Here is a 25,363-nt window from a genome sequence, read left to right as displayed (position 1 = left end):
TCCCTTTTTAAATGCAGACTTATGACATATCTTCCTGACTTGGTGGTGATAACAAGAAACCAACCCTACAGGCATTTTACCAAAATGGAACAAGGAAGGTAATAAATATAGCAATAAAGAGTTAAGTTTAAAAAAAAAATCGGACATCTGTACTTCCGGAATAGATAATAAGATTGACACATTTTAAGAAAGCCACAAAATATAGATGATTTAAATTACGGATCTATGAAGAAAAATACAATAAATCCTGTCTCAATGAAGGTATTTTTAGATGGAAAGGAGGACAGTTTCCTGTTCCACAAAGTGAAGGAAACAGCCTGTGGTGACGCAATCCTGCCTCTAACATTATCCATGAAGGTAGGAGATCTGAAGGTGGAAGGAAATTTGGAAGCTGATGACCACAAGCTGACCGCCTGGGGCTGACAAGATGAAAACCAGGAATGGGTATGCCGTTTGCTAGATTAAATGGAATGTGATCTATGTGTAGAAAATCTGGGGAAGGAAATGTGAGGAAACAACCATGGTCAATTAGGAAAGGGCAAAATTTACCACTTAGTTTAAAAGACCTTACACTTAAAAAATAAACAAATAGGACTTCCTTGTATACCCTGTCACACACACGCTACGAATGAATTCAACATAGAAGAGGATGAAGAGACTGAATTTCTGATTTCTAAACAATGTATACAAAAATAAAGAAAATTAAAGAAATGGAAAGCAGGAAAATTTATGGGGGAATGAAAATAAGAAAGGTTCTAAATCAAATGACTTATGTTCTTTCTACACATTCAATTGTTTACATCTCTATGTACCATTGCTTATATTTTTGAGTAAAAATTATTTCTTGGTTAATTTAAGAAACTAAGAATGATGTATAAAAAAGGAAATCTGAAATAGCAAATAACAAAACATATGCAATGGCTTGAGACATTCTTCTATGGATTTAGAAAAAAGTCAGTACTCGTACAAGATTTAAACTGCAGAACATCTGTGAAAGTGTATTATATAGATACGATATTGTTTCAAAGTGATACACTGAAAAACTTTTTATAAAGTACACCATAAGAACTTAGATTTAAAATCTATGATTTCAACGTGCATAAGAAAATTTCAATTTAAAATAATACTTACCAGGTAAAATATTTAAATAGTTTCTATCAGCATTTTTAGTCTTATCGTCACTTTCTCCATTTGGGTTTCCAGAATCTATTCATAAGATAATGCAAAATGAAAGAACGTAACAACATATGAAAACACGTTACTACTATCATTACTCCTCAAGCAATCACAACAGTAAAAATTTACTAAGGGTCTTTAGGTGCCAGGCATTCTGATGCATGACACATGCTTTTACATGGATAGTCTCATTTAATACTTACAAAACGCCTATAACCACAATCTTACAAGGCAAATACTATTAGTACTTCATTTATATATGAGGAAACTGAGGCTTAGGTGGGTTAATTAACTTAACCAATGGTGCACAAGTAAGTGGTGGAACCAGGTCTTGAACCCAAATACTCAGATTTCAAATCCTATGGTCCTAACCACATTAGACTTGCCAATACCCTATTTTTCACCTGGGAGGTTCAAGGCACTAAGTTAACAACACATAACTTCATTAGATAGTTGTCATGTGGCCATATTTATATTTAGAATGTGAGTCACTGTTGTTGATATAACTTGTTCAGGACTACAAATGGTTAGTAGCACCAGGAATCACTTGATATTCAACCCATCCCTAAAATGTGTTACTTATCTGACATTATACTCAATTTATTTCAAACAGACAATGTGAGATTGTTCTAAATACAGCATTTTAAAATTCAGTTACTAGTTTTTTTTCTTTTTAGAAGACATTACTTAAAAGGATAAATGTTGGTAAAATAAGATACATCACAATTGACCACATATTACTATGGTTGCACACTAATTATTCTACATGCATACATATATTTTTAATAAAAGACACATCTGAATTTTATAAGAATCCTATCAGAACTCAAAAACGCAGAATGAATATTAGCATTCAACATAGCTCTCTTTAAGAGGCTGAATATTTATTTCAGTTAAATGCAAAACCTCCAGCCTTAGATAATGGCCTCCAGCATTAGAAAACCACTTGAAGAGAGTCAGACCTTCAAATGAGTAAACTGCAAATACCAAGGGAATATTATGGTTTCAAGAATGTTCTAAATAAAAGTCATTTAATATTTTCACCTATTGACTACTTTGATGAATTGATTTATAACACTATCCCTTGTAAATGCATACATTTTATAAGTGAAGAGACAGAGGCAGAGAGGGGCACAAAGAGGAGCTCTGTGTTGCCAGAACCCACATTTGGTGTAATAGTTAGTTCCTCATACAGAGCCATTGATTGATAAGCTTTAAATGTTTGATCATAGTACAGAAAACAAAAAACAATAAGGACTCTAATCTTTTTCACAGGGGTTTTAACAAACAGAATCCCTATTAAGTAAACAAAAGAGAACAGATCATAGTCCATTTCTCTTTCCATGTTTTAATAGTAATACTTTGTAATAAGAAAATGGCTATTTTTCATTTTTAAAAAGTGTATATATATGAATGGACCTAGAGAACATTATGCTAAGTGAAATAAGTCAGACGGAGAAAGACAAATACCATATGATCTTACTTATATGCGGAATCTAAAGAATAATGAACAAACTAATCAGAAACAGTCTCAGAGATATAAAGGAAAAACTAAAGGTTGCTAGTAGGAAAAGGGTGGGGATGAGGGAGAAGGTGAGGGGATTAGAAAGCACAACCAGTAAGTACAATATTGCCATGGGGATATGAAAGTCAGTTTGGAGAATGTAATCAATAATGTAAAGATTTTGTAGGGTATTTGATGGACACATATTAGGGAGACCACTTCATGGAGGGTATGGGTACCTGATTGCTGTGGGTACCTGAAGCTGAATAATAATGAATGTCAACTATAATTTAATATATACATATATGTATATGTATGGTCACAGGATGTGGAGTACAGCACAGGGAATAGAGTCAGTGGAATTGTAACAGCTGTATATGATGTCAGAGGGGTAGTGGATTATCACTTTGTGAAGGGTGTAAATGTCTAACTAACTATTACATTGTTTTGTACACCTGAAACTAATGAAAAAATGTACATAAAATGTGCACAAAACCAAATTGTTTTTGTAGGAACATAAAGATGCTCATATAATAAACACAGTAAAGAAAACATGGAATGCCTTAGAATAAACAGGTACTTGTGCATCAGGATATAAACGTGTAGAACAAACACGTGGGCACGCACAGAAAAGGAAAAGACGGAGAAAGTATTTTCACAAAACTCTCTGTAACAACATGCTGGTTCCTTTAAGAAAGTTGTCTTTTATAAACCTACTTGTTTCACTGACTCATTTAACCACAAAATAGTTGCTTGAACAAGAACAAAATAATACCATGATGTAGACACATTGCCTTAACCGTATGTGGTTTAAAAACTTCCTGTCATTTACTGCAGACTTTCTATCGCTCGTAAATATACTTAGAATCCTCCTCCCACACCTGTCATGATCTCAGTCTTCACGCTTTAGTCACTACTAAGAATAATAGTAAAATGCTACTGATCACAGCATTGCTAGTTTGAATGAGATGGAGGAAGAGGATGGTAGGCAAATAAGAGGATACTGAAATTTTCTAATGGTCGTTTGTTGGGAGATACTTCCCTGATTTCCTAGAACTCAGCCTGGTTCTGTCAAGTATAACACATCCAGCCACAGCAAAGCCACAGTCACCTTTAGTGAGAATATAAACTTGCTACACTATTAAATTATAAATGTATGTGTCCTTTAGTCCAGAAATGTCTCTTTAGGAATCTATGCTACAGATGTGGTCATGCACACAATGATATATGTGCAAGGTTATTCATGCATTATTATTTATAACAGCAAAAACTTTGGGAACAGATTGCATATCTATCAATAAGGAACCGATCAATAGTAGCTTATCCTGCAGTGGACTACTATGCAGCCGTAAAAAGTATGAGGATGCTCTTTATGTACTGATAGGAAATGATGTCCAAGAGAAATTATTCAGTGCAAAAAGCAGAGCACGTAAAAGTGTGCAGAGAAAGCTGCCATTTGTGTAAAAGGGATAATAACTACACAGATACATGTGCTCGTATATACCTAAACACATGTCTGGAAAGGACACGTGAGGTAGCAATGGCTGCCTCTGGAGTAGGAAATTGGGTGGCTGGTGGGCAGTTTTACAAAGACCTTCACTGTATGTTCTTTTGTACAGTTTGAATTGTGAATCTTGAGATTGTTTTATCTATTTAAGAAATGATTAAAAAATAAATATTATTTTAAATCTGTTGCATAAAGAAGGACACTATAGTTAATGCTAATCAAGCTGTCTAGATAGCTACAGTCTAGCATCAGAAGGAGGAGTTACACAATTTACATGGGAGAGAGGAACCAAGACACCAAGCAAACATATAACAATATGAACCAAAAGTATTATAATGCTTTCTTTTAAACATTGCAGTTGCAAAACAAACGAACAAAAAAGATATCTGAACTACCAGAAGCAAATTTAAAGGTCTGACCAGCCACAACTTAAAAACCTGACATATTTTATTTCCTGGGCAAGACATCAAGTTTTTATATGAAATAATTATATACTAAGTATGCATTCAAGCCAGAGAAGAACATGCATTATGATTTTATGCCTGTGACATAACATAAAATGTCAGAAAAACGAAGAAAATCACATATTACATATATTTTTGAATAAATATTACCCTATATTTTGATCCAACTAAATAAATTTATGGTACCAATTTAATTTTTAAAAAAACAAAACTTTTAATTTTTACAAACATATGGTAATGCAAGAACTGACTCTAGGTGGTGAACACACAATGGGATTTACAGATGATGTAATATGGAATTGTACACCTGAAATCTATGTAAATTTACTAATAATTGTCATCCCAATAAACTTTAATTTTAAAAAAATTCATTTTTCAATTAAAAAAAATAGCAGAATTAATCTGTAATTTAAGATAGTTTTTTCTTTTATCTATGTCTTCCCTTAAGTTTCTCTATGAATAGATAGAAATCTTCTGAAGAAAGAAGCTATGAACTTTTTCTATAGCTTTAAAATCATTTTCCAGCAAATTTCCTAAATAGTTAGAAAGGATGTACATATCATGGATAGATATAGGAAAAGCAAGACATAGTTCTGGACATAGTAATTTTTTAAAAGAATACCTGAAAACAATTCTTGTAATTGACTTCATGTTACCTAATGAATCAAAGATATAAAAAGTATATATTCGTGTGACTGTTTACTCTGTGATTTCAATGCCTCTTATAGTAATAATTATGTCCATTTTAGAGATACAGAACTTGGGTCAAAAGATCACCTACTTTCCACTGAGTGCTGATGTCAAATATAACTCTAAAACTGACATTTAAAAACAGTTTTTGCTAAGGATCTTAAACAAGATCATGCATAAAAGGGAAATTGAGAACAGAATCCAAGCTTCTAAAGATCTTGAATTTTGTTAATTTCTTCCTTCCACCCTTCCACCAACCCAACTTAATATACTTCAATGATGGCCCATATGCTATTAGAATGCTTAGGGACAGAACATACTGAAAGTGAAATTTTAAGAAATTTTAAGAAGTTTTACTGACCATGTGACTCTTTCAACTTACTCCTGCGCTGAGTTCTGGCATAAAGTACCACCTGCTGGACAACTTCCAGTTGCTCTTCAATTCGGGGAAAATGGAAGTCAGTGCATTCTTGGCAAACTGTGGCAAAATCTAAGGAATCCAAAACATTGACAATCTTCTAAAGGTGAACTATCAAATGTTTAGTATTTACTTATAGACAAGGAGATCTGGTGAAATAGAATAGAAAATTCAGAAGTATGACTTTTTATACTTGTCCTTTCAATAATTGTCTGATTGTTAGGGTACAACAATTTTGTTTTGATCAGAAATAATCTCTCAACCATGCAAGAGTAAACAACAGACAAAGAAAATTTAATATAATTCCAAGCCTTCTTTAAATAATAGATACTTTAATCATAATACAGTCCCAAAAAGTGCTAAAAAATACAATGTTTCTTATATTTATGATAGGAAACATACTCTATTCATGATTCTTTTAAAAAACAGTTATACATTTTAAATATTTAAAAAGTTTTAAATAATCATAAGTGTGATTTGTACTATGAGGGAAGGTAGAATTTTACCTAGTGTTTTTAAGAAATAGGTTGTTTAAAAAAACATAAAAGGATAAATGGATGAATTAAAATTCACCGAGCCAGGATCTGTTTCTAAATTGAAAACTACATTTATATCTTGATAATTCTTTTTGTTATACCTTGAAACAAGAATTCTGTAAGAGTATTATTTACAATATAATAGAATTTTAAGAAAAAATTAAATGTCCTGAAGCATTCTACCCCTGCCAAAGTAAGAAACACAAATTTAAAATAGCCATGGCTGGGCATGTGTATTTTTTCATTTACTTGAATACTGGGGTAACTAAATTTTTTTTCAAGGTTTCCATAATTTAATTCCTTTCTTTGTAAGAATGGTTGTAAAGGAGAAATTTAATGAAATAAATATATATAATGTTAACTTACCTCTTTTAATACCACTGTATGAATTGATTCGATTATCTACTAGTAAAACCAGGCCACAGAGAGATGTGGAGTAAAGTGACAGAGCTGTCTGGAGCCGATGGAGTTTCACACCACTTCTATGATTTCTTTTGTGCTTACAGAAATCCAGCATGTCTGCTCTCAGCAATCTCAAATTATGCATGGTCTTCAACTGGGCTCCTGGGGGCAGGCAACAATCCCAGAAAGATACTTAGCTGCAAAATCCAGTATAACAGGATGAAATCTCTATGACAAGAATCCAGATTAATCTGTACTATAAATAATTAAAAATGGCCTTGCCGTTTCCCATTTTCATAACTGTTAATACTTCATCTTTCTGTTTGCAAGAATAATATATAAGCTAAAACAGAAAATGTATAGGCAACAAACTATAGGCTTTCTTGGAGCAGGATATACTTTGTAATTAAAAATAACATGGGTATATTCTACTCATGCTAGCAATTTTTCTCTTATAGCATAAAAAATGTTTCACAAGTTACAATAAATTATGACTGCAAAAAATTAATACACTTACCTAAGTGAATGGTAAAACTTTCTTCTAACTTTCTCTGTTCCTCGTAAATCCTTCCATTTGCTTCTACAGATTCTCTGAACTGACTTGGTTGAACTTTAATTTCTTCACTGAAATTAATAAAAGTACTGATTTTTTTTGAAATGTCTGTCAAGAACTTTTTTTAAAGGAAAGAAAGCTTTATAATGAAATAACACAAAAGTAACAGCTGAAAGTAGAACTTAATTTATTCCTAAACTTCTCTTAAATCCATGGTGATAAGTAAGATCTTAAGTACTAAGATGTTCGAAAATCCTACTTGTTCTTTCATTTCCTCACAGTAAGTAAAACATGTTTTTCATTTTCAATCTCTACACTATCAATTCATATATTACCATTTAATATTTCACAGTGGCCTAAGAGAATGATTAAATGAAGTTACTAACTTACTACTTTAAAATGGCATTTTAAAAAATATATCCTTTATCAGGGTTGGCTGCAGGCAAAACTAGAAAATAGGCAAAATGACTGAAACAAAAATTAAAAAGTAGAACGTCAAACAAGGAATAATTAAAAAGGATGAAGTTCATTTTGATGTATTCACATCCTCTTTTTTTTCTTATCATTTCCTGGCCCCCTCCCCCACAACATTCTCCTCCCATTAAAAAAAACACACACAAAAAATACTTCTCTCTGCTCTTCTCTGTTCTTGTATTTGCTGAAAAGGTTTCCATGGAGGCACTATAATTATACAGCTGTTCAATTCAAATTTCATGGTTTACTGAAGATGATAAAAGCTGTAATAGTTATCCATTCCCCTGACTACATTTTGGGGGTTAATCCAAGCAATCTCATTAATCTCACTGACTTTGTTAGTAAATATGGCAAATTTAAACCTAAAAGTAAATTTATATTAATAAAATATCCTCATCTTAGGTTGTAGAAAGACACAAGAGAATGTTGTCCCCACTCTAACAAGATCATCTGTAAAATCATAACTTTTCTGGAGCCCATCAGAGATTTGAGGTAACAAGGCAACCACATAAACTAAATTCTAAAGTGTGACACATCTCTCCAAGGAGAGGAAGGACACAGTTTTCACTTTTGGCAGAGCATGGCAGAAATGCATTGCTGTAATATAAGGGGATAACAGGAAATCAGCCAAATTTTCAACCAATTCTTAATGGTCAACTATGGGCTGGTGTGGAAACTTAGAAGAGCTGCGAGTGCCAAGCATGAGGGCAGTTTGCATACATTTGCAACTCTTTTCCACTGGTGTCTTCCAAGAACATAGTAGGGGCAGGGCAGAAGGCACAGCTAGAAATGCTGAAAATGCCCCAAGCCCAAGATCCACTTATACAGCATTTGCCCCAGACTGAAGCTGGACAAGCAACGGACAGCTGTCTCCCACCCTCAATAATAAGCCTAGCACCCAGTGACAAATGACAGTCTACTGTTGGGGGTGGAGCAACAGCAGAGGAAGCGACCTCGTGTTGTGGCCAGGCCTGCAAAGACTACCAAAGGCGGAGGATGGAGCAGAATGACAGAGAAACCCCTCTAGAATCCAAAGCCCCAGTCCAAACATGAAGTGGCAGCAGCTTACTACTGTAGCAAATGAAGCTGGTGCTGTACTGAAGGAACAAAACCAAACTCAGCTCAACTGCTCAATGACCTTCCCATGAATGGCCTGTTCATTTCTGCACATAAATATCAATCACCTCAGTGTCTTCTTTTCTAATATATGCAATATCCAGTATTCAGTTAGAAAAAGAGACACCATAAAAAGGGCAGGCAAACAAACAACCCCATTGTAAATAGACAGATAAAGCAATCAACAGAAACAGACTTAGACAGAAACAGATATCGGGACTATAAGAAAGGGACTTTCAAATAACTATAATTGATATGCGAAAAGATCTAGTGTAAAACAACACAAGGACAGATAAGAATTTCAGCAAAGAGACAAAACAAATGGAAGCACTAGAAATAAAGCATGATATCAAATCAATGGCAACAAATATCAATCCCTTTGACAGGATCATAGGTAGACCAACCACTCACATTATGATGCCACCATTACCCTGATAGCAAAACCAAATGAAGATATTATAAGAAAAGTAAACTGTAGACCAACACACACACACACACACACACACACACACACACACACACACACACAGCATATTTATTTATTTATTATTTTATAGTGAACAATTTATTTGTATTTATATTTTATACATGTGATATAACACATTATGACATATATGTAAGTTTTACCTATAAAACTTCTAGAAGGAAACAGGAGAAAAATCTTTGTAATCTTGGATTAGGCAAAGATATGTTAGATAAGACACAAAACAATTTAATAATTGATAAATTGCACTTAATTAAAACTTTGCTCCTCAAAAGACACTATTAAGAAAATAAAAAGACAAGCTATAGGGTGAGAGACAATATTTGTAAAACACTTATCTGATGATAGACTTGTATCCAGAATATACAAAGAACTCTCACAACTTAATTAAAACAAACGAACAAAAAACAAAGGAGAAATATGGATGGAAGATTAGCATATGAAAAAAATGTCTGACGTAACTAGCCATCTAGGAAATGCAAAGTAAAACCATGATGAGACATCACTACAAAACCTACCAGAACGACCAAATATCAAGACCAAGTGTTGACAAGGAGGTGGAGCATCTAAAATCCTCACACATCGGTGGTTGGAACAGAAAAATGGACAGGCACGTAGGCAAACAGTCTGGCAGTTTCTCATAAGGTTAAGACACTTACAATGTGATCCAGCAATTCCATTTCTAGGTATTCATATATGAGAAACAAAAACATATGTATATACAAAGACCTGTTTATAGCAGCTTTATTTATAGTTGCCAAAATCTGGAAATACCTCAAATGTCTATCATCAAGTGAATGGATAAAAAATAACAGAATACTAATGATCAATAAAAAGGAAAGAACCACTCATAAATGGAACAACATGAATGAGTCTCAAAAGCAAAGCATTACTCTAAGTGAAAGACACAAGACACAAACTGCTACATACAGTTTGATTCCATGTATACGACATTCTGGAAACATCAAAACTACAGGGACAGAAATCAGACTAGATTGCCAAGAGCTGGGCAACAGGAAAGGAGATTAACTATAAAGGGAGAAAAGGAAAAAAAAGGTGTAAAGGAGAAATCCTGTATCTTGATTGCTGTAATGGTTTCATTACTAATTAACTTTGTCAAACTCATCAAAATGTAAATCTAAGACAGATGATTTTTACTTTATGTAATTTATACTCCAATAGATCTGACTTAAAAAAGGCAAAATTAAATGAATAAAAATAAAATACAATTTTTATCAATCTCATATAGGAGTTCTATATGTCTGTCTTGAAAACAGATTTCTGTTGCCCAAGGAAACCCCTATCAAAAAAAGGAAAGCAAACCAAATAAAGTCATAGTAAAAACACTCCTTCCAGTGAACTTGGTTTTCAAAAGCAGCAGCAGCTAGAGGCCAATATTTACGCAGTAGAACTGATACTATAGATTGAATTTCTGAAACTGTAGCAGCAAAGTGAGAGAGAATTTTTACAGCAAGGGGTTTTCTCAGCTTCCCTAAATTAGTTACTTTCCACATTTTTGACCACGAAATATAGCATATATTTTACATTTTGGCTCAATACACACATTCACTTATAGAAAGCTTCATGCATAATACGCTCTGATGTTTATTTTTCCCTATTCTACTCTACTCTGTTCCATTCCATTCCATTTTTTTGTTATTTTACAAGTCTGGCTGGAAAGTAAAAGATCTAGAATGATCCCTAGCCGATGGCAACAGCAGTTTGAGAAACACCACTGTACATTATAGCATATGGGTGTTTCCAACACGTGTTTCCCTACAGCTCTCCCTCATCACTATTTTCACTTGAAATAAGGAGTATAGTCAGCAATTTTAAAAATACCATTGTGTAGTATAGCATACAGACATTGGCAGTCCATCTTTCCCCTTTTCATCACTATTTTCATTTGAAATGAGGAGTATAGTCAAACATGTTATCGTCAAGAATGTTACCCATCTCAATATAAAGAATATTGTTTAAATATTTCTAAGGTGTTGACTTGGGAGAAAAAATAAGGCAAATGGGAGATTATAATACTTAGATAAGAGGTGGCAGATATCAGGTAAAGTTAAATGATCATCCATTTGCCCGTTTACCCACCCAGCCCATACTTACTGAATATGTCTTATGTGCCAGTGTCAAGAGCCGGACACTTGGCAAGGGTCAGGTTATACAACAGCAGAAAACACAAATACGGTTTTTGTTTTCAAGGCAAGACTAGTGGGGGAGACTGACATGATATAAATAAGATGCTATTTCTAAATGTTTATAGCACATATCTGAAAATGCTGGAAGTAGGATTATTATACTGTACTAAATATATTTCCAATTGAATATACTTTAGGATTTGAAAGAAGAAAAAAAATTCTCCAATGTGTGAATATACAGCCAGGAAATAACACAGGCACTGTCAAGCTCTAGGGCGGGGGCGTCCAAACTGCGGCCCAAGGGCCAACTGCAGTCCGTAATCCATTGTTAATTGGCCCGCAGCAAATTCCAAAAATATATTTAGTTTACTTAAATAAACCAGGTGAGGCAATACGTACTTCACCTCGAGGGAGTGGCCCGGCTGTTTGTGTATTTTACCGCATATGGGCCTTGGTGAAAACCGTTGAAAAAAGTTTAGACACCCCTGCTCTAGGGCAATATATGAAACACAATGTATTTAGGCCCTAAGGTATCACACAAGTTATGGGTGATGGAAAGTCTTCTGTATTATTTTTGTACCTTGTACATGCTTCTATTACTGCACATATAACTCTATACAGTATTGTTTTATTTACAGGTCAGTCTCTAGAATATAATCTCCACGTGGGCAGATGTCGTTTTTATTTTTTTGCTTAGAGAGTGTGAATTCAAAGAAACAAGAGATAGTACATGGGGTATTTAGGTATACATACCTAAGAGATTTATAAAGCTACGTTCTAGAGGAGAAATCACTATTCAAAACCAACCAATTAACCCCCCTCCCAAGTAATCCACACAAAATCCATAAAACAAAAGATTTTAAAAGAAGTATAAAACTATCTTGAATTTTCATCGGTCACTTAAAAATATCTACAAAAAGGTTCAATTTTACAATAAGCACACATTATTAATAACACTGAATTTTCATCAAATAAGAATAATATATGAGTAATACCTGAGGGAGCTGTTGTTGGGATTTTTCAGGTCTTGATGAAGTTTTATCACCCATTCTTGATACTCTTGCTTTTGGATGGCAGTTGATTGTTTTAATTCATTGGACCATTTATTTTCTAAGACCTAAGAAGAGACAATATACCAACTGGTTATTGTCTTTTACAAAAATAAATAAGTGGGGGAAAAATGTAACTACATTTCTAAACATCATTGTACTTCACTTACCTGCTGGGATTCAAAATGCTGAGCAGCCAGTGAATTTACATCTTGATCTGTCCGTGACTTTCCCAATTCCTGCATCACTTTTTCCATTTCAATACCTTGTCTGAAACATAAATCAGCAGATCAGACATAGTCATCAAAATTTTAAGATATACGACCACTCCAGATTCATTGAACAATCTCTGCAAACTGAAAGTGAAATTTTTTTTATATTATAGGAACATGTCTAAGAATGGCAATTATAATACCCGAAAAGCACTTTGAAGCCTTGGAAATGGAGATGTGGAAAAAATACTGATAATTTCATTTAACATCAACAACATCATTTATACAGCTAAATTTTAATCTAAGTTTAATGTGTGAGTGAAAGCAGTCAAAATCTGGGTGATCTTTCAATTTCCATGGCAAATGTTTACAAGTCCAGACCCCTTTTCATCTGCAGATTTCCCTAAAGAAGATACTCTGCAATTCCAGCTCGAATATATTTTCCATTTACTTGTACATGAATTAAAGTGACTTCAACTTTTGAAAGTTAGTTTATATTATAACCAGAAGCTGCCAGTTAGGTTCTAAGAACCTTTGTGACAAAAATCACAAAGTTCCCTTTACAAAGGAACATACTATTAGGTTGGTGCAAAAGTAATTGCGGGGTTTGCAATTTTTAACCTTTTAAACCACAATTACTTTTGCACCAATGTAATACTTCTGAAGATAAGCTTTTGTCTTACCTTCTTCATTTATCCAAATAAATAACGTGCATGAAATTAAAAATGGTTTTCCTTCCAGGAAAAACTCATCGTATTAGAAGTTTCTATCATAGTTATTTATGAGAGAAATGGGTAGTGATAGATGGGCCTGGGGGAGTCTTCGGCAGTGCTGGAAATATTCTATTTCTTGCTCTGGGTGATAATTACATGGGTGTGCTTACCTTGTGAAAATTTATTGATGTGTACACCGACAATTTATTGCCTATTTTGTATGTATGTTATATTTTAATAAATTAAGTTCATTAAAAATTTTCAAATTGAAAATTATCTTCTAAAACAAATGTTTTAAAGATGTTTGTTCTAAACCATATTTTTAACACACTTAAAGAATGAAACAGACAGCGACTTAAAAAATTTCACTATCATTTTGGTTAAGTAAATTGCTCTTAGAAGCAAATTTACACTTCTTTGTAACAACTGATTAAGATATGTATCTGAGTAATGAAACTCAATCACATGTTATACATTTACACATTTCTATATACACCTTCTAGGATTAAATATTCAATACCATTTAGTCCCCATTTAATTCTAATGTAGGTGACTCCATTAACTTTTTAATAACTATTAGAGGTCAGGTGAAGATTATGCTTGCAAGTAAGATTTTTATTTAAAAAAGGATAACTGCTAAATATTTATACGTACAAACTTTGATATGACTATATTAATATTTTACATTACACATGTTCCCTCTAGTGGATAAAAGGTATCATTGCCATTTTTAAGTTTTAAAAAAATAACTTCAATCTGGTTTGCTAAATGGAGCAAATTTCCAGTGAGGAAAAAAAAGGCTAATAAATAAGAATTCTACAAAAAAATTTCATGAATATGTATTTTACCCTAAATGTGTCAGAAGTGAAAGTTAATAATATAGTGAATGATACAGTATATATTTTTGATGATTCAGATCAAAGGAAATTGTATTATATTTCAGATGAACTACTAACTATGCATTGGCTTAGTGTGTCAGGCATGACAATTCTGACAACCTGTACATTGTTTTGAAGACACTTTGGAAAAAAAGTCATTATAACTTTATTGATGCTGTGCTGAGAAACTGCCTTTTAAAGACGTAAAATGAAATTTAAAGGAAAGGAGAAATAAGGAATTGTGTCACTTCTGCTCATGAACTGAACAAATGAATTAAGCACCAAAATTTTGGGTGAAATTCCACAGATACCAGTGAATTCAAACTTACTTTAAGTTACACTGTTCAACTTTGCAATACTGGTAAATGTTATCTACTTTAAGACAAACATAGCTATTTTTCCTTTTCAAGCTAACAGTTTAGATATGTGAAAGATAAACTAAAACACTGGTTTTTAAATAAATGTTTTCAAATATTGTTTATATGTTTAGAAAGAAAAAAAAAAAGCAAAGCCCCTTCAAGAAGTGTGGCCGAAGGACATTTCAAAAAATACCATAAACCAAAAAAAGAAAAACCTACTAAAAAATATTCTACGAAAGAAAAAAAAAAGCATAAATTAGCAGTAAATGCAAAAATTAGTTAATTCAGCTTCCCAAAAGGTCCCAAAGAGTTATGAGGATAGGAATCTGTTTCAATCAGAGAAAATAGAACAACTACAGAATATTGATATGAAATTTTCTGGGTGGTGTAGTGAGTAGGCAGTAAAGTAGACCACAATTTAGAGTAGCTCAGCAGCTGAAAGAAAGGACTAGTAAAAGTATTGAAATGAACTACAGAGGGCCAAGCTGGGAAATTTTTCATATATCTAACTATAGGCAGAATGAGTGCAGTTCCAGAAAACATGAGATCCAAGAACAGATGCAGAATGAGTTTAAGGTTATATAATTAGAGCCCTACTAGGAAAATGAAGTTCAAAAGAAGGTAATTAATTTGTATTAGGTAATTATATTTTTATGTATTTTTAAAAAATAAAATCTTTATTTTGTTCTTATTTTTAAAATATATTCATAATTTTATTGGCTACATAATAAAGAACTAGAAAAAAATGGAGTTTTTGTCTCCCGCAGGGACACAACTTTGACTATTTACCTGGTGGCACCTATCCATACTGCGTGTATCCCACCCTGGAAGGGAATAAACTACCTCAATTCAGGTAATCAGCAAACCCAAGCCCATGAAGAATGACAAATACCTCAAAACATCATGTTCTTTTTGACACAGAGACAGCTCTAATATCTTGTTAAATATGAGAATAAAAGGTCCAGAGGAATAGCATTATTATGAAAATTTATGAATCTATGCAATATAATAAAAATGCTGATCTGGTACACAAGACAGTAGCCCTCAGGAAAAATGATTAAATCTATTTACTTATGATTTTTGTGTTTTAAGTGTTCTTAACTATGACAACCCTCAAAACAACACGCTATTCTTATCTTGCTAGTGCAATGTTTTCTAATGCAAAGCTAACGAGGGCCAGGAGCAAACCAGTACCTCATTTTAAATTTACTTCTTTGGGACTGATTTAATAATCAGTCTCAAAGAATAAATGTGATTTGCTGTTAATGTATTTTCACAATCAAAGAAATTTTGCATCAGCAACACCAAAAAAAATTATCTTAATGCTATGTAGACCTAAGTCTTAAGTAACTATTTTTAAGGTAATAAATGTTATTAGATTCAGCTAGATTAAAATAGATTATCTGGAAAGAGGAGAGTGTCCTGAATTATTACTATAATTATGAAATTATTAGGAAGCTTTCTGGAAAGTCATGCTTGAAGATAAAAAAATGCTAGCAATTTTTTACTTACTCTGAAGGAAAAAAATAGGTCATAAAAGCATCGTTTGCATACTGTTTTAAGTAATCCATACAAAATGAATTCAAATCTAATTGATATTTCTTGGAATAATACTAGTGTTTTTTGTCCTAATGCAAATAAGCTTATAAAATGCACTAAAAGAGACCATGGACTTAGTCTCAGCAGAGTTTTAAACAGGTTCTGAACAGGGAGGCAGTATGGTATAGCAGGTAAGAACTTTGAAGTCCCTTTCTGTTTCAAATTCAGCTTGTCCTTAGACAAGTTACTTAAGCCTCGGCTTTCTCATCTGTACAATGGGGATAATGAAATGACAGTAGGGTTGTGGTAAGGATCAAATGAGGAAGGGCATCTGGTATGAACTGCATGTATGTATCCCTTCCAAATTCATATGTTGAAAGCTAACCTTCCGTGTGATGGTATTTGGAGGTAAAGCCTTTGGAAGGTAATTATGTTTAGAAGAGGCCATGAGGTTGGTGCCCTCATGATGGAATTAGTGCCTAGAGGAAGAAATGCTAGCGCTCTCCCCCTAGAAGAGATGCACTGGAAGCGCGCACTGAGGAAAGGCCATGTGAACGCACTGCAAGAAGGCACTGTCTATAAGCCAGGAAATGGGTCCTCCCCGATACTAAATCTGTTGGCACCTTGATCTGGGACGACCCAGGCTCCAGGACTGTGAGAAATAAACTTCTGCGGTTTTACCTATCCGGTTTATGGTTTTGTCATAGCAGCCCGAGCTGACTAAGACAGCATCCAAAGCACTTTGCACAGTGCCTGGAACAACGTAAACCTTCAGCAGAGGTAAGCTATTCCTCTTTTAGAAATAAGAGTAGATAAAGCCACTGTAATTTACTTAGGTAATTTTTAAGAAGTTTTCTAAATCTACGAGGACTTACTTCCCAGTTGAAATTAAAGATTTAAACACACAAGAAAATTAATTTCTAATATCAACGAATTTTTTCTATTTTATTCAATTTTACAACAATAAGAACAAGTTATTCTGCAGGCCGTCATAGCTGACAATATAACATTTAATTATGATAATGCAAGAAATGTGAAATACCTCTCTTGTAATTTTTTCAGCTCCACATCTCTTTCACCAATCAGTTCTGAGATACTAACAAAGTAATTATGTTCCAGATTTAGGAGCGTTTCAGAGGCAGGAGAATGGATTAGGTCATGGTACACATCTGCAAAATCTTCATCCCAGCTGGGCTCTTCAGGCCTTGCATGCTCTAATGTGGTCTACAAGATAATACACAGACATTCTTAAATCATGACCCAGAATTTTTATTTAACACACTACTAGAAACGTATGTATACAGTGATTATATTTTTGTACATCAGACAAGGACAGAAAACCCCTCTATTTATATGTGTGTATATATTGGTTATATAGGATTATCTGAGTACCCCCCAAAATAGAAACATACAAACTGTGTTATTTACATGGTTTACCTGGTGGCAGGGATGGGGGAGGGGTTAATGTGGAGGAAGGCATAGAAGTGTCCACAACAGAAAAAAAACACAAGCATGCTATGATCCAATTTATGTAAAATAGTATATACAGACACGAAGGGGTGATCAATAAAATGCTAATGGTGGCTATTTCATGACAGTGAGGTTTCTGATGACCTTTACTTTCTTTATATTACAATATACTGTATAATACAATAGTTTGGATGTATTACTTATGTAATCAGAAAAACTTTTCATTATTAAAAAATATATTGCTAAAAAATGTTTTGTAGGCTATATATTTAGCAAATGAGGTTACCTAAGTGGTCACCTATGTGGTGATGAAATGACCTTGAAAACCCAATTCATGCATAGGATTTTATATCACGATAAACATATGCAATGTTTGTATTTTGACCTTTTCTAGTATTCTGCTTTCTCCTTAAAATGCAAGTATGCTTTTAGGTATATGAGAAGAGTAGCTATCCAAATAATAAAGGGACTGAGTAAACACTGATAAGAAAAACAGCAACACTGAGAGATGCAAAACAAGGACACCCTCAGCACACAAATCCTCTCAGGGCTGCCTGTCCCATGGACGTGTGAGGGGGTGACTCAGACCGACTGTGCTTCACAAGTGAGGACACCGATACGCTAAGTCCCTTGTCAAGGATCATACAATTTGATGGCAAAAGTGGAAATAACACAAAGATTTGTATGTTTTTTCCATTACTGATCCTTGTTGACGGATCACCTGTAAAAAAAAAGGACAATCTGAATTTTCTCCTTTTCTTACCGATGAAAATATTAAAAGCTGCAATCTATAACATAACTGAGAGTCATAATTTACCTTAAAAATAAAACGAATGGATAAATCACAGAAACAGCTATCTTGAACTTGGTCAATCAATAGGCGAACTTTTACCTTGTTTCCTTTCACTTCAGTCACGTGCCAGAGCAGGAGGGAAGAGCGTAAAATGACTAGCTGAACCTAGAACATGGACTTCGTGTACTCTGTGCCTTTGAAAACCTGAAACCACATTCTGATACCTGCTCCCTATCCTAAGACCTGGCACCGCTCTAGGAATTAAAATCAGCTCATGTAACTTAACCTTGGTTCAAAATTCACTTCAGGCTCAGGCTAAAATTTTGTAGAAAAGAGCCAGTGCCAGGTAATAGGGATATGCCCAGCCACACACACGTATGCGTGGCCAGACGTTCAGCAACCCCACGAGCCGTATCAGCTATCTATAATAATTTGCAGCACCAATTGAAAACTCAGCCTAGCTTTATGAATAGGCAGAAGCTACCTACGTGAGAAGCACGGAACAGTTTTTCCTTGACCTAACTGCCCTGTTGCCTCAGGAAAGATGCAACTAGAATGGGGGCTGTGAGAGCTGAGAGCAATGGGGCAGAGTGGCCATTCTTTCTCCACTGCCACATTCAGGCATAAAACTCTGTTTGGGGCTCAAACGATTTGGCACCCCCGATTTTTCTTGGCCATCGTTATCTAACAGCCTACCCATCACTCACCCTCATTCATTTAAAGCTTTGGCACTGAGTTCACAGCCTTCCTCAGACGTGTGATGGCACACATTCTTCATCAAGCCGGGCCACTTGGATGTCCATGTGGCTAACCCCCAAATGCCTTGCCTTCTTACTTCCCTGAACTCTGCGACTTTAATAAGTTCTCCACTCCACCTCAGTTACCCATTCTATATCATCACCAGCAACAGCTCAACCTCGAAAACTCAAACATTCCATCTCTGACTATAACCTTCAACCAAGATTTCTCATTCCATGACTCCCAGGTAACTGCTTCTTCCACCTTATCAGGACCTCCGCTCCACAGATCCTCTATTTTTTCATTTTTTTCTCAGCCATGGGCTCCCACCTAGCTTCCCTTCCTTCCCTATGCAGCTTCCAGTCCACAGACCAGCTTTCAACCACTATCTTGCCAAAACCCTCAACTCCCCTGACTGATGTTCTTTCTCTTGCCCACCTATAAAAACTCTAATCTTACAGTCAGGTTGTAGAGAGCTACAGTGCAGTAACTGCAAACCTCGGAAGTTTCTGGAGGCAGAGTGGTGTGACTAAACTTTCCCTTCAGTGATGCCTGGCAAGCCTATCTTTCTCTGGTCAGTTCTCTCCTCAAACATCCAACTATCTCTTTAGCCACCCCCTTCATCCAAACAAATGACCTGTCTTTATTACTTCTCAGGTAAAGTAGAAGTAGTTCTTCTACCATAACATCTGCTACTCAGGTAGTAAAATTGTCTTAATTTATGTCCATCCTTTTCTTTTTCCTTTATGCTATAATGGAAGAAGTTCCCTCTGCCCAGTTAGGATTAATTCCCTACTTGGGCTCTGGATTCCATCCCTTTTGGTCTTTATCTCTACCATCGTAAAAGAACAAACCTCTGACCCTGTGTTCTCATTCTGAAAGTGCCTCATCCTTCTCCTCCGTAGAGCCAAACTTCTTGAGTTATCTAATCTCATTCTCTCTACTTCCACATTCCCACACATTCTTAAAGTCACGGAAATCTAATTTCTGCCCCTAACAATCCATTTAAACTGATCTTGCCATACGAAGATTACTTGATAAACCCAATGGATATTTTCTGAGTCTTTCCTCGCTTGACCTTCTTTGCAGCATTTGACACTGTTGACCATTCCCTCCTTCCTGGTGACTCTTGTTTTCTTAATTTTCATGAAACCATAACCGTTTGCCTTCTTTCTACATCTTTGGCAAGTTCCTCTCTTTCCTTTGCAGGTTCTTTTTCCTCTGTTAACACCTTATGCGCTAGTGTTTGTTCATTCATTTGTGTATTCTCTCATCCATTTATTTGCCACCCATCTCTCCAACACATACCAAAGCCCTATTATTTGCAGGCACTACTAGATACCAGAGCTGTAATAAAGTAGACATTTCCAGGTGGATATCCACAAGTAGGAGATACAGGTAAGCCAATACACAATTATAATACAGAGTTTTGTCAGGATTCTGTCCAGGCATCTACTTTTCTCATTCTACATAGTCACCATGTACAATTTCATTCATTCCATGACTTTGAAATTTATCAATTGCAGTGTTATAACAGTCTGTGTCTTCCTACTAGATTGTAAGCTTCCTGAAGGCAAAGACTCATCCTCAACTGTATACCCAATCCATTTTAGAGGTACAAAGAATATTGGTTGAATAAATTAAGTGGAATTATTATTTTAATGTATCTTACAGCTTTATTCTTTTTTATCAGCAGAAAGATTAGGTTTCTTTAATTGTAATTATCACAGACATATCTTTTTTATGCAAATATTTAAAATAATATCTGTAAATATTGTCATCTTTTAAATAAACTAGGAAACCTTTCTGGGCACAGTGCAAACTACTTTGATTAAAAAATATGACCCCATAAAATGGATTTCTTTCAAATTCTCACAGACTGAACTGCTTAAAATAGGATGTAATTCACTCATTAAAGCTAGCAATTATTGAATTTATTTGTCTGTTTACATAGTTCTGTATCTGGCTCTCTAACTAAAATGTAAATTTCAGTTTTTTGTCCGTCTTACTTCTGTTTTACACCCAACACCTAGTATAGTACATGGCATATAACAGATTCTCAACATACTGTATCTCATCAATTCAAAGATACATTACAACCCTCAGAAATCAGGATGCATCTTATGCCTGAAAGCACCTGGCATTCTACCATAGTTTAATTGGTGGGAGTATTCTTTCTTAGTAGTAAATAAAATAATGGTGTGTGTTATGATCAAGGGCATCTTAGACTTTATGAAATAAGGCATATTATTTAAATGGAAAACGATGATGTTATATAACTATGTAAGAGCAGTGAAGATAAGTGATAGGACAAAAGTAAACCAGACTAAAATGAACTACTACTGCTAGTTTAAGGTTGCCAGATAAAATACAGTAAGTATACAATAAGTATACTTCTTATACCAAAAAATTATTCATTGTTTACTTGAAATTCGAATTTAACTGGCGTCCTGTATTATTAATTACTAAATCTGGCAACCCTACGCTGGTTAGAACTACAAAAGTAACCTCTCGTTTTACAAAGGCATTATACAAAGTATTGTGTCTTATGTGCTAACCCTCACACAGGAAGGAAGCACTCAAGCATCAGTATAGAGTGCATATCATGGAATACATTTTTGTATGTAAAGAAAAAAGGATTCTACAATTGTTCAAGTGTTAGCTTATAAATTTAAAAATCCTCATCAAAGTCCGGAATATCCTTGAATTTACAATCTGATCTGTTTTCTTACCTCAGCATAAGCTTTGGCCCACGTCCTTGCCAGCTGATGTAAATCTACTTCACCTGACTTCACAGCTTCCAGCGAGGCTTCAGCGTCTCTATCGTGATCTCTGAGAGATTCTCCTTCTATAAACTGGCTCAGAGCCTCTTTTAAGTCTGTAACGGGGACAAGAAACGCCATCGTCAGCAAAATCCAGACATAAATAGGGAACATCTTACCTGACCACGCATTCCAATATGAAATTTTATTTCATCAAGCTTATACTCTTCATACAATGTCTAAATAAATACAATAAACGTAGGGGATCATTTAACTAATTTCACAACTATTTTTCCTTACTATTACAGGTGATTACATGGAGAATGGTCAAAATTCTTAACTCTTATGTACAACCTTGATATTAATTTGAAAGGTTAATTTCTTAAGCCTGATGCTTCAGTTTGAAACTGAGTAGGTAAAAAAACAAAGAAAAATCATCTACAGATTTCAAGGGTCAAAAGGTTACTATATTTCAGTGAAAGTTTCCTATATACGTATTGTTATCTTTTGAATTTGAAAGAGAAATTGAGTAATTAGTATATTAAAACTGATTTAATTCAGATGATCAATAATTCAATTTTAGAGACACTACTTAGAGGCTGATGTAATGGAAAGAGCAGAGACAGAAGTCAGGATACATGTTCTGATCTTGGCTAGGTTCATAACGTTTGTCACATTAGACCAGAGGTTCTCAGTCTTTAGCATGCATCAGAATTTAGCATGCCTAGAGGGCTTACAGAAATAGATTGCTGCATGCTATCCTCAGTTTCTGATTCAGCTGAAATGGGGTGGGGCCCAAGAATTTGCATTTCTAATAAGTTTCTAGGTGATGAGATTGCTTCTGATCAGGGAACAACTTCTGAGAACCACTGCCTTAGGCAAATAATTTAACCTTTTATTTACAGGTTTCCTTATTTGTACAATGAGGTTGTGCTAGAAAGATTCTAGGTTCTCTTGTAACTTTAACTTTCTATGATCCAACAGTATCAACTGAAAATATTTCCCTTATCTGTGCGATAGAACATAGACTTTTAAAAATGGTTTAATACAAATCACCTCATGAAATTAATTTAGGTAAGCAAAAATTCTGCAAAGATTAGTATTCCTTCTCCTCCACGACATCTTAGGAATTGAGAATCAAATTATTAAAGGGGCAATGCATTTAGCAACATAATTCAATAATATAGAAAGTGATAGCTGAAATGCCTTATGAATGCACCAACTAAATTAAGAGGTTAAAAGTTCTAATCCAGATTTTGTAACGAATTTTTCATTATATAATTTACTTTTTATACTAAACTTGCCTTATAAACAATACAAGGGTTATAAGAAAAAGCACTAGATAAAACAAAGGTCTGGGGAACCTTTTCATTCTTAAATGTGAAGTTAAACACTTCACATTTTATGGCTGTTTCTAATGCTTGCTGGGTTTCTGCTTTCTAATATGAAACTTCTAATGACAGAGACTATAGGAAAATAATAAAGTGGTATTAAAAACATCAGTCCTCACCTTTTTCTATAAAGCATGGTAAACTGTGCAGCAGCATCAGACGTCCATGCAAATAAGTGGCATCCTCTTGAACAGGAAATTTGAGGGGTACCCTCAGTTCAAAGCACTGACTTCCTACTTTGAATTTATACACAAATTCCCTCTCTCTGTTGCAGAATCTTTCTCTGTTTTTCTTCATCTTTTTTGGCAGGATATCTATAGAACTAGAAAAAAAAAAAGCAGCAGGTTACAAGTCCACAAAAACATGATGTTTTCATTGTTGCTGTTACCACTTCTAAGACAATGGCCCATCACTCAGAGATTTTATTTGTGTGACTCTGAGCATGTTTTCCTACATTTATCCCTGCATTTTCATTTTCATAGTGAAAATGAGGTGCTTCTTTTGAAAATGAAAAGTTTCTTTTAAGCCTTATTGATGAAAAAAATTATGCCCGTAGAGGTGCGGACTGATTTTTTTTTGCATTCCTAGGCAGGGTTCTCAAAAACAGGGAAAGATTCCATGGCGAAAAGAGCAGAGAATTCTTCGGAAGAGCTACACGGGTGGACAGATACAGGGCTTATCCAACAGCTGATGAACACAAAGTCAAAGCAATCGATCAGGGACCAAGAAGTGATCTTGGAGATCTTAGATGTGCTAGATGGGATTGGGGGTAGACGAAAGGGAGACGGTGCTGGAAAGGTTTCCACGTGGGGAGAAGATACACAGAACACAAAGTACAACACACTTCACAAGGCAACCTGGGTGGTATTCAGAAAGAAGACAATCTGGTCAACAACAGTGAGAAATAACATCATGTAGAGATTTATTTATCAGCCTCCTGACTAGACTTCCTGTGAATAGGCTCCCCCCGCCCCCGCATTAAACCCCACCTTGTAGGAAGGACTCTGAGACAGAACAGACTCCAACACGGAAGTCGTGGTAATCATACCCGATGCTGCTCATCTGCTCAACACCTTCCGGTCACATTCCATTGGTCTAACAGTCGGACTCCCTAACCCAGGGTGCGATGCCTCTGCGGACGTCTCCGGGCTGTTTTCCCAGCACCTGCACCCCTCCTCCCCAAGGCACATATTTGCAAACTTTATCTTCCAGCCGTACTGAGCTCGTTTCTAAACCCAACCTCTTTTTCCACTCCCAACCTTTTGGAATGCTTTTCCTTTGCCTAAAACACTCTTCTTTTCTTGGCGAAACAGTTTAGCTTTGGTTTCAATCGGTTCAACCTTTAGACTTACTATGTTTAACAAATTGATTCTTTAGTTCCCTCCCCCCCCTTTTTTTTATTTTTAAGTAGGGGTGGAATCAAGGAAGGATTCTCATGCAAAAACGGGATAGGAGGAGGAGCGCTGGGCAGGACTCATCCGCCAACGCGGTGGGGACCCTGAGGCTCAAATCAGTCACTCAAAGCAAGGGCAGAAGCTCCAGCCGACAGAGGGGACCGCCCCTCCTTCAGGGGCTTCATTCTAACGGGGTGTCCTCACTCTCGGTTCTGGGCTCACCTCCCCGAGTGCCGAAGTCCTGGGGTCCGCACACTCGGAGCTGTCAACGAGCCGCGGCGCAGCGGCCATCAGCTGACTTACCGACTTGTTTTCGCAGCCAGCAGATCCGCTTCAGCAGATTCGCGCACACCTGTTCCTCTTTCCTACCTCCCCGGAGGAAATTCCTCGGGCTGAGTGCCCCCTTGTTCTACCCTGCCTCGATTGAATCATTCAAAAGTGAAAGAAGGTGTATTTCTACTGTTACTGTATTTCGGACACGGCCCAAAAGCCACTGTCGTGACGAACATGCAGCGGCAAAACACAAACTCGGCTCTGGCGGACCGGAAGCGGAAGGGCAACGTCTCGGGGAGGGAGAGAACACATGAGCTCTTC

The 25,363-nt window shown here is 35.3% G+C and overlaps 1 protein-coding gene across 8 annotated transcripts in view; it reads right to left on the bottom strand.

Moving 5' to 3' along the window:
* The window catches only part of FERRY3 (FERRY endosomal RAB5 effector complex subunit 3), a 45,817-nt gene extending 20,509 nt beyond the window's left edge, over positions 1-25,308 (bottom strand). For 2 of the 8 annotated variants that reach the window (XM_081058175.1, XM_081058178.1), the window contains exons 1-10: positions 24,992-25,099; positions 23,495-23,697; positions 21,955-22,100; positions 17,264-17,445; positions 12,691-12,790; positions 12,467-12,588; positions 7,215-7,321; positions 6,662-6,859; positions 5,703-5,831; positions 1,132-1,206 (exon numbers count right to left, since the gene is read on the bottom strand). In XM_081058175.1, coding sequence (XP_080914301.1) covers positions 1,132-1,206; positions 5,703-5,831; positions 6,662-6,859; positions 7,215-7,321; positions 12,467-12,588; positions 12,691-12,790; positions 17,264-17,445; positions 21,955-22,100; positions 23,495-23,672 — 1,237 coding nt within the window. In that variant the 5' untranslated portion in view covers positions 23,673-23,697; positions 24,992-25,099. Of the gene's footprint in view, positions 1-1,131; positions 1,207-5,702; positions 5,832-6,661; positions 6,860-7,214; positions 7,322-12,466; positions 12,589-12,690; positions 12,791-17,263; positions 17,446-18,337; positions 18,510-21,954; positions 22,101-23,494; positions 23,698-24,423; positions 24,563-24,991 lie in introns of those variants that run through there. The other 6 variants (XM_081058173.1, XM_081058174.1, XM_081058179.1 and 3 more) reach the window with 5 other exon arrangements.
* Between the last annotated feature and the right edge of the window lie 55 nt (positions 25,309-25,363).

Source organism: Rhinolophus hipposideros, assembly GCF_964194185.1.
Source record: "Rhinolophus hipposideros genome assembly, chromosome: 9".
NCBI classification, from domain to species: domain Eukaryota; kingdom Metazoa; phylum Chordata; class Mammalia; order Chiroptera; family Rhinolophidae; genus Rhinolophus; species Rhinolophus hipposideros.
The sequence above is the reverse complement of the archived record's forward strand: the minus strand, read 5'-3'. Positions and strand labels throughout refer to the sequence as shown.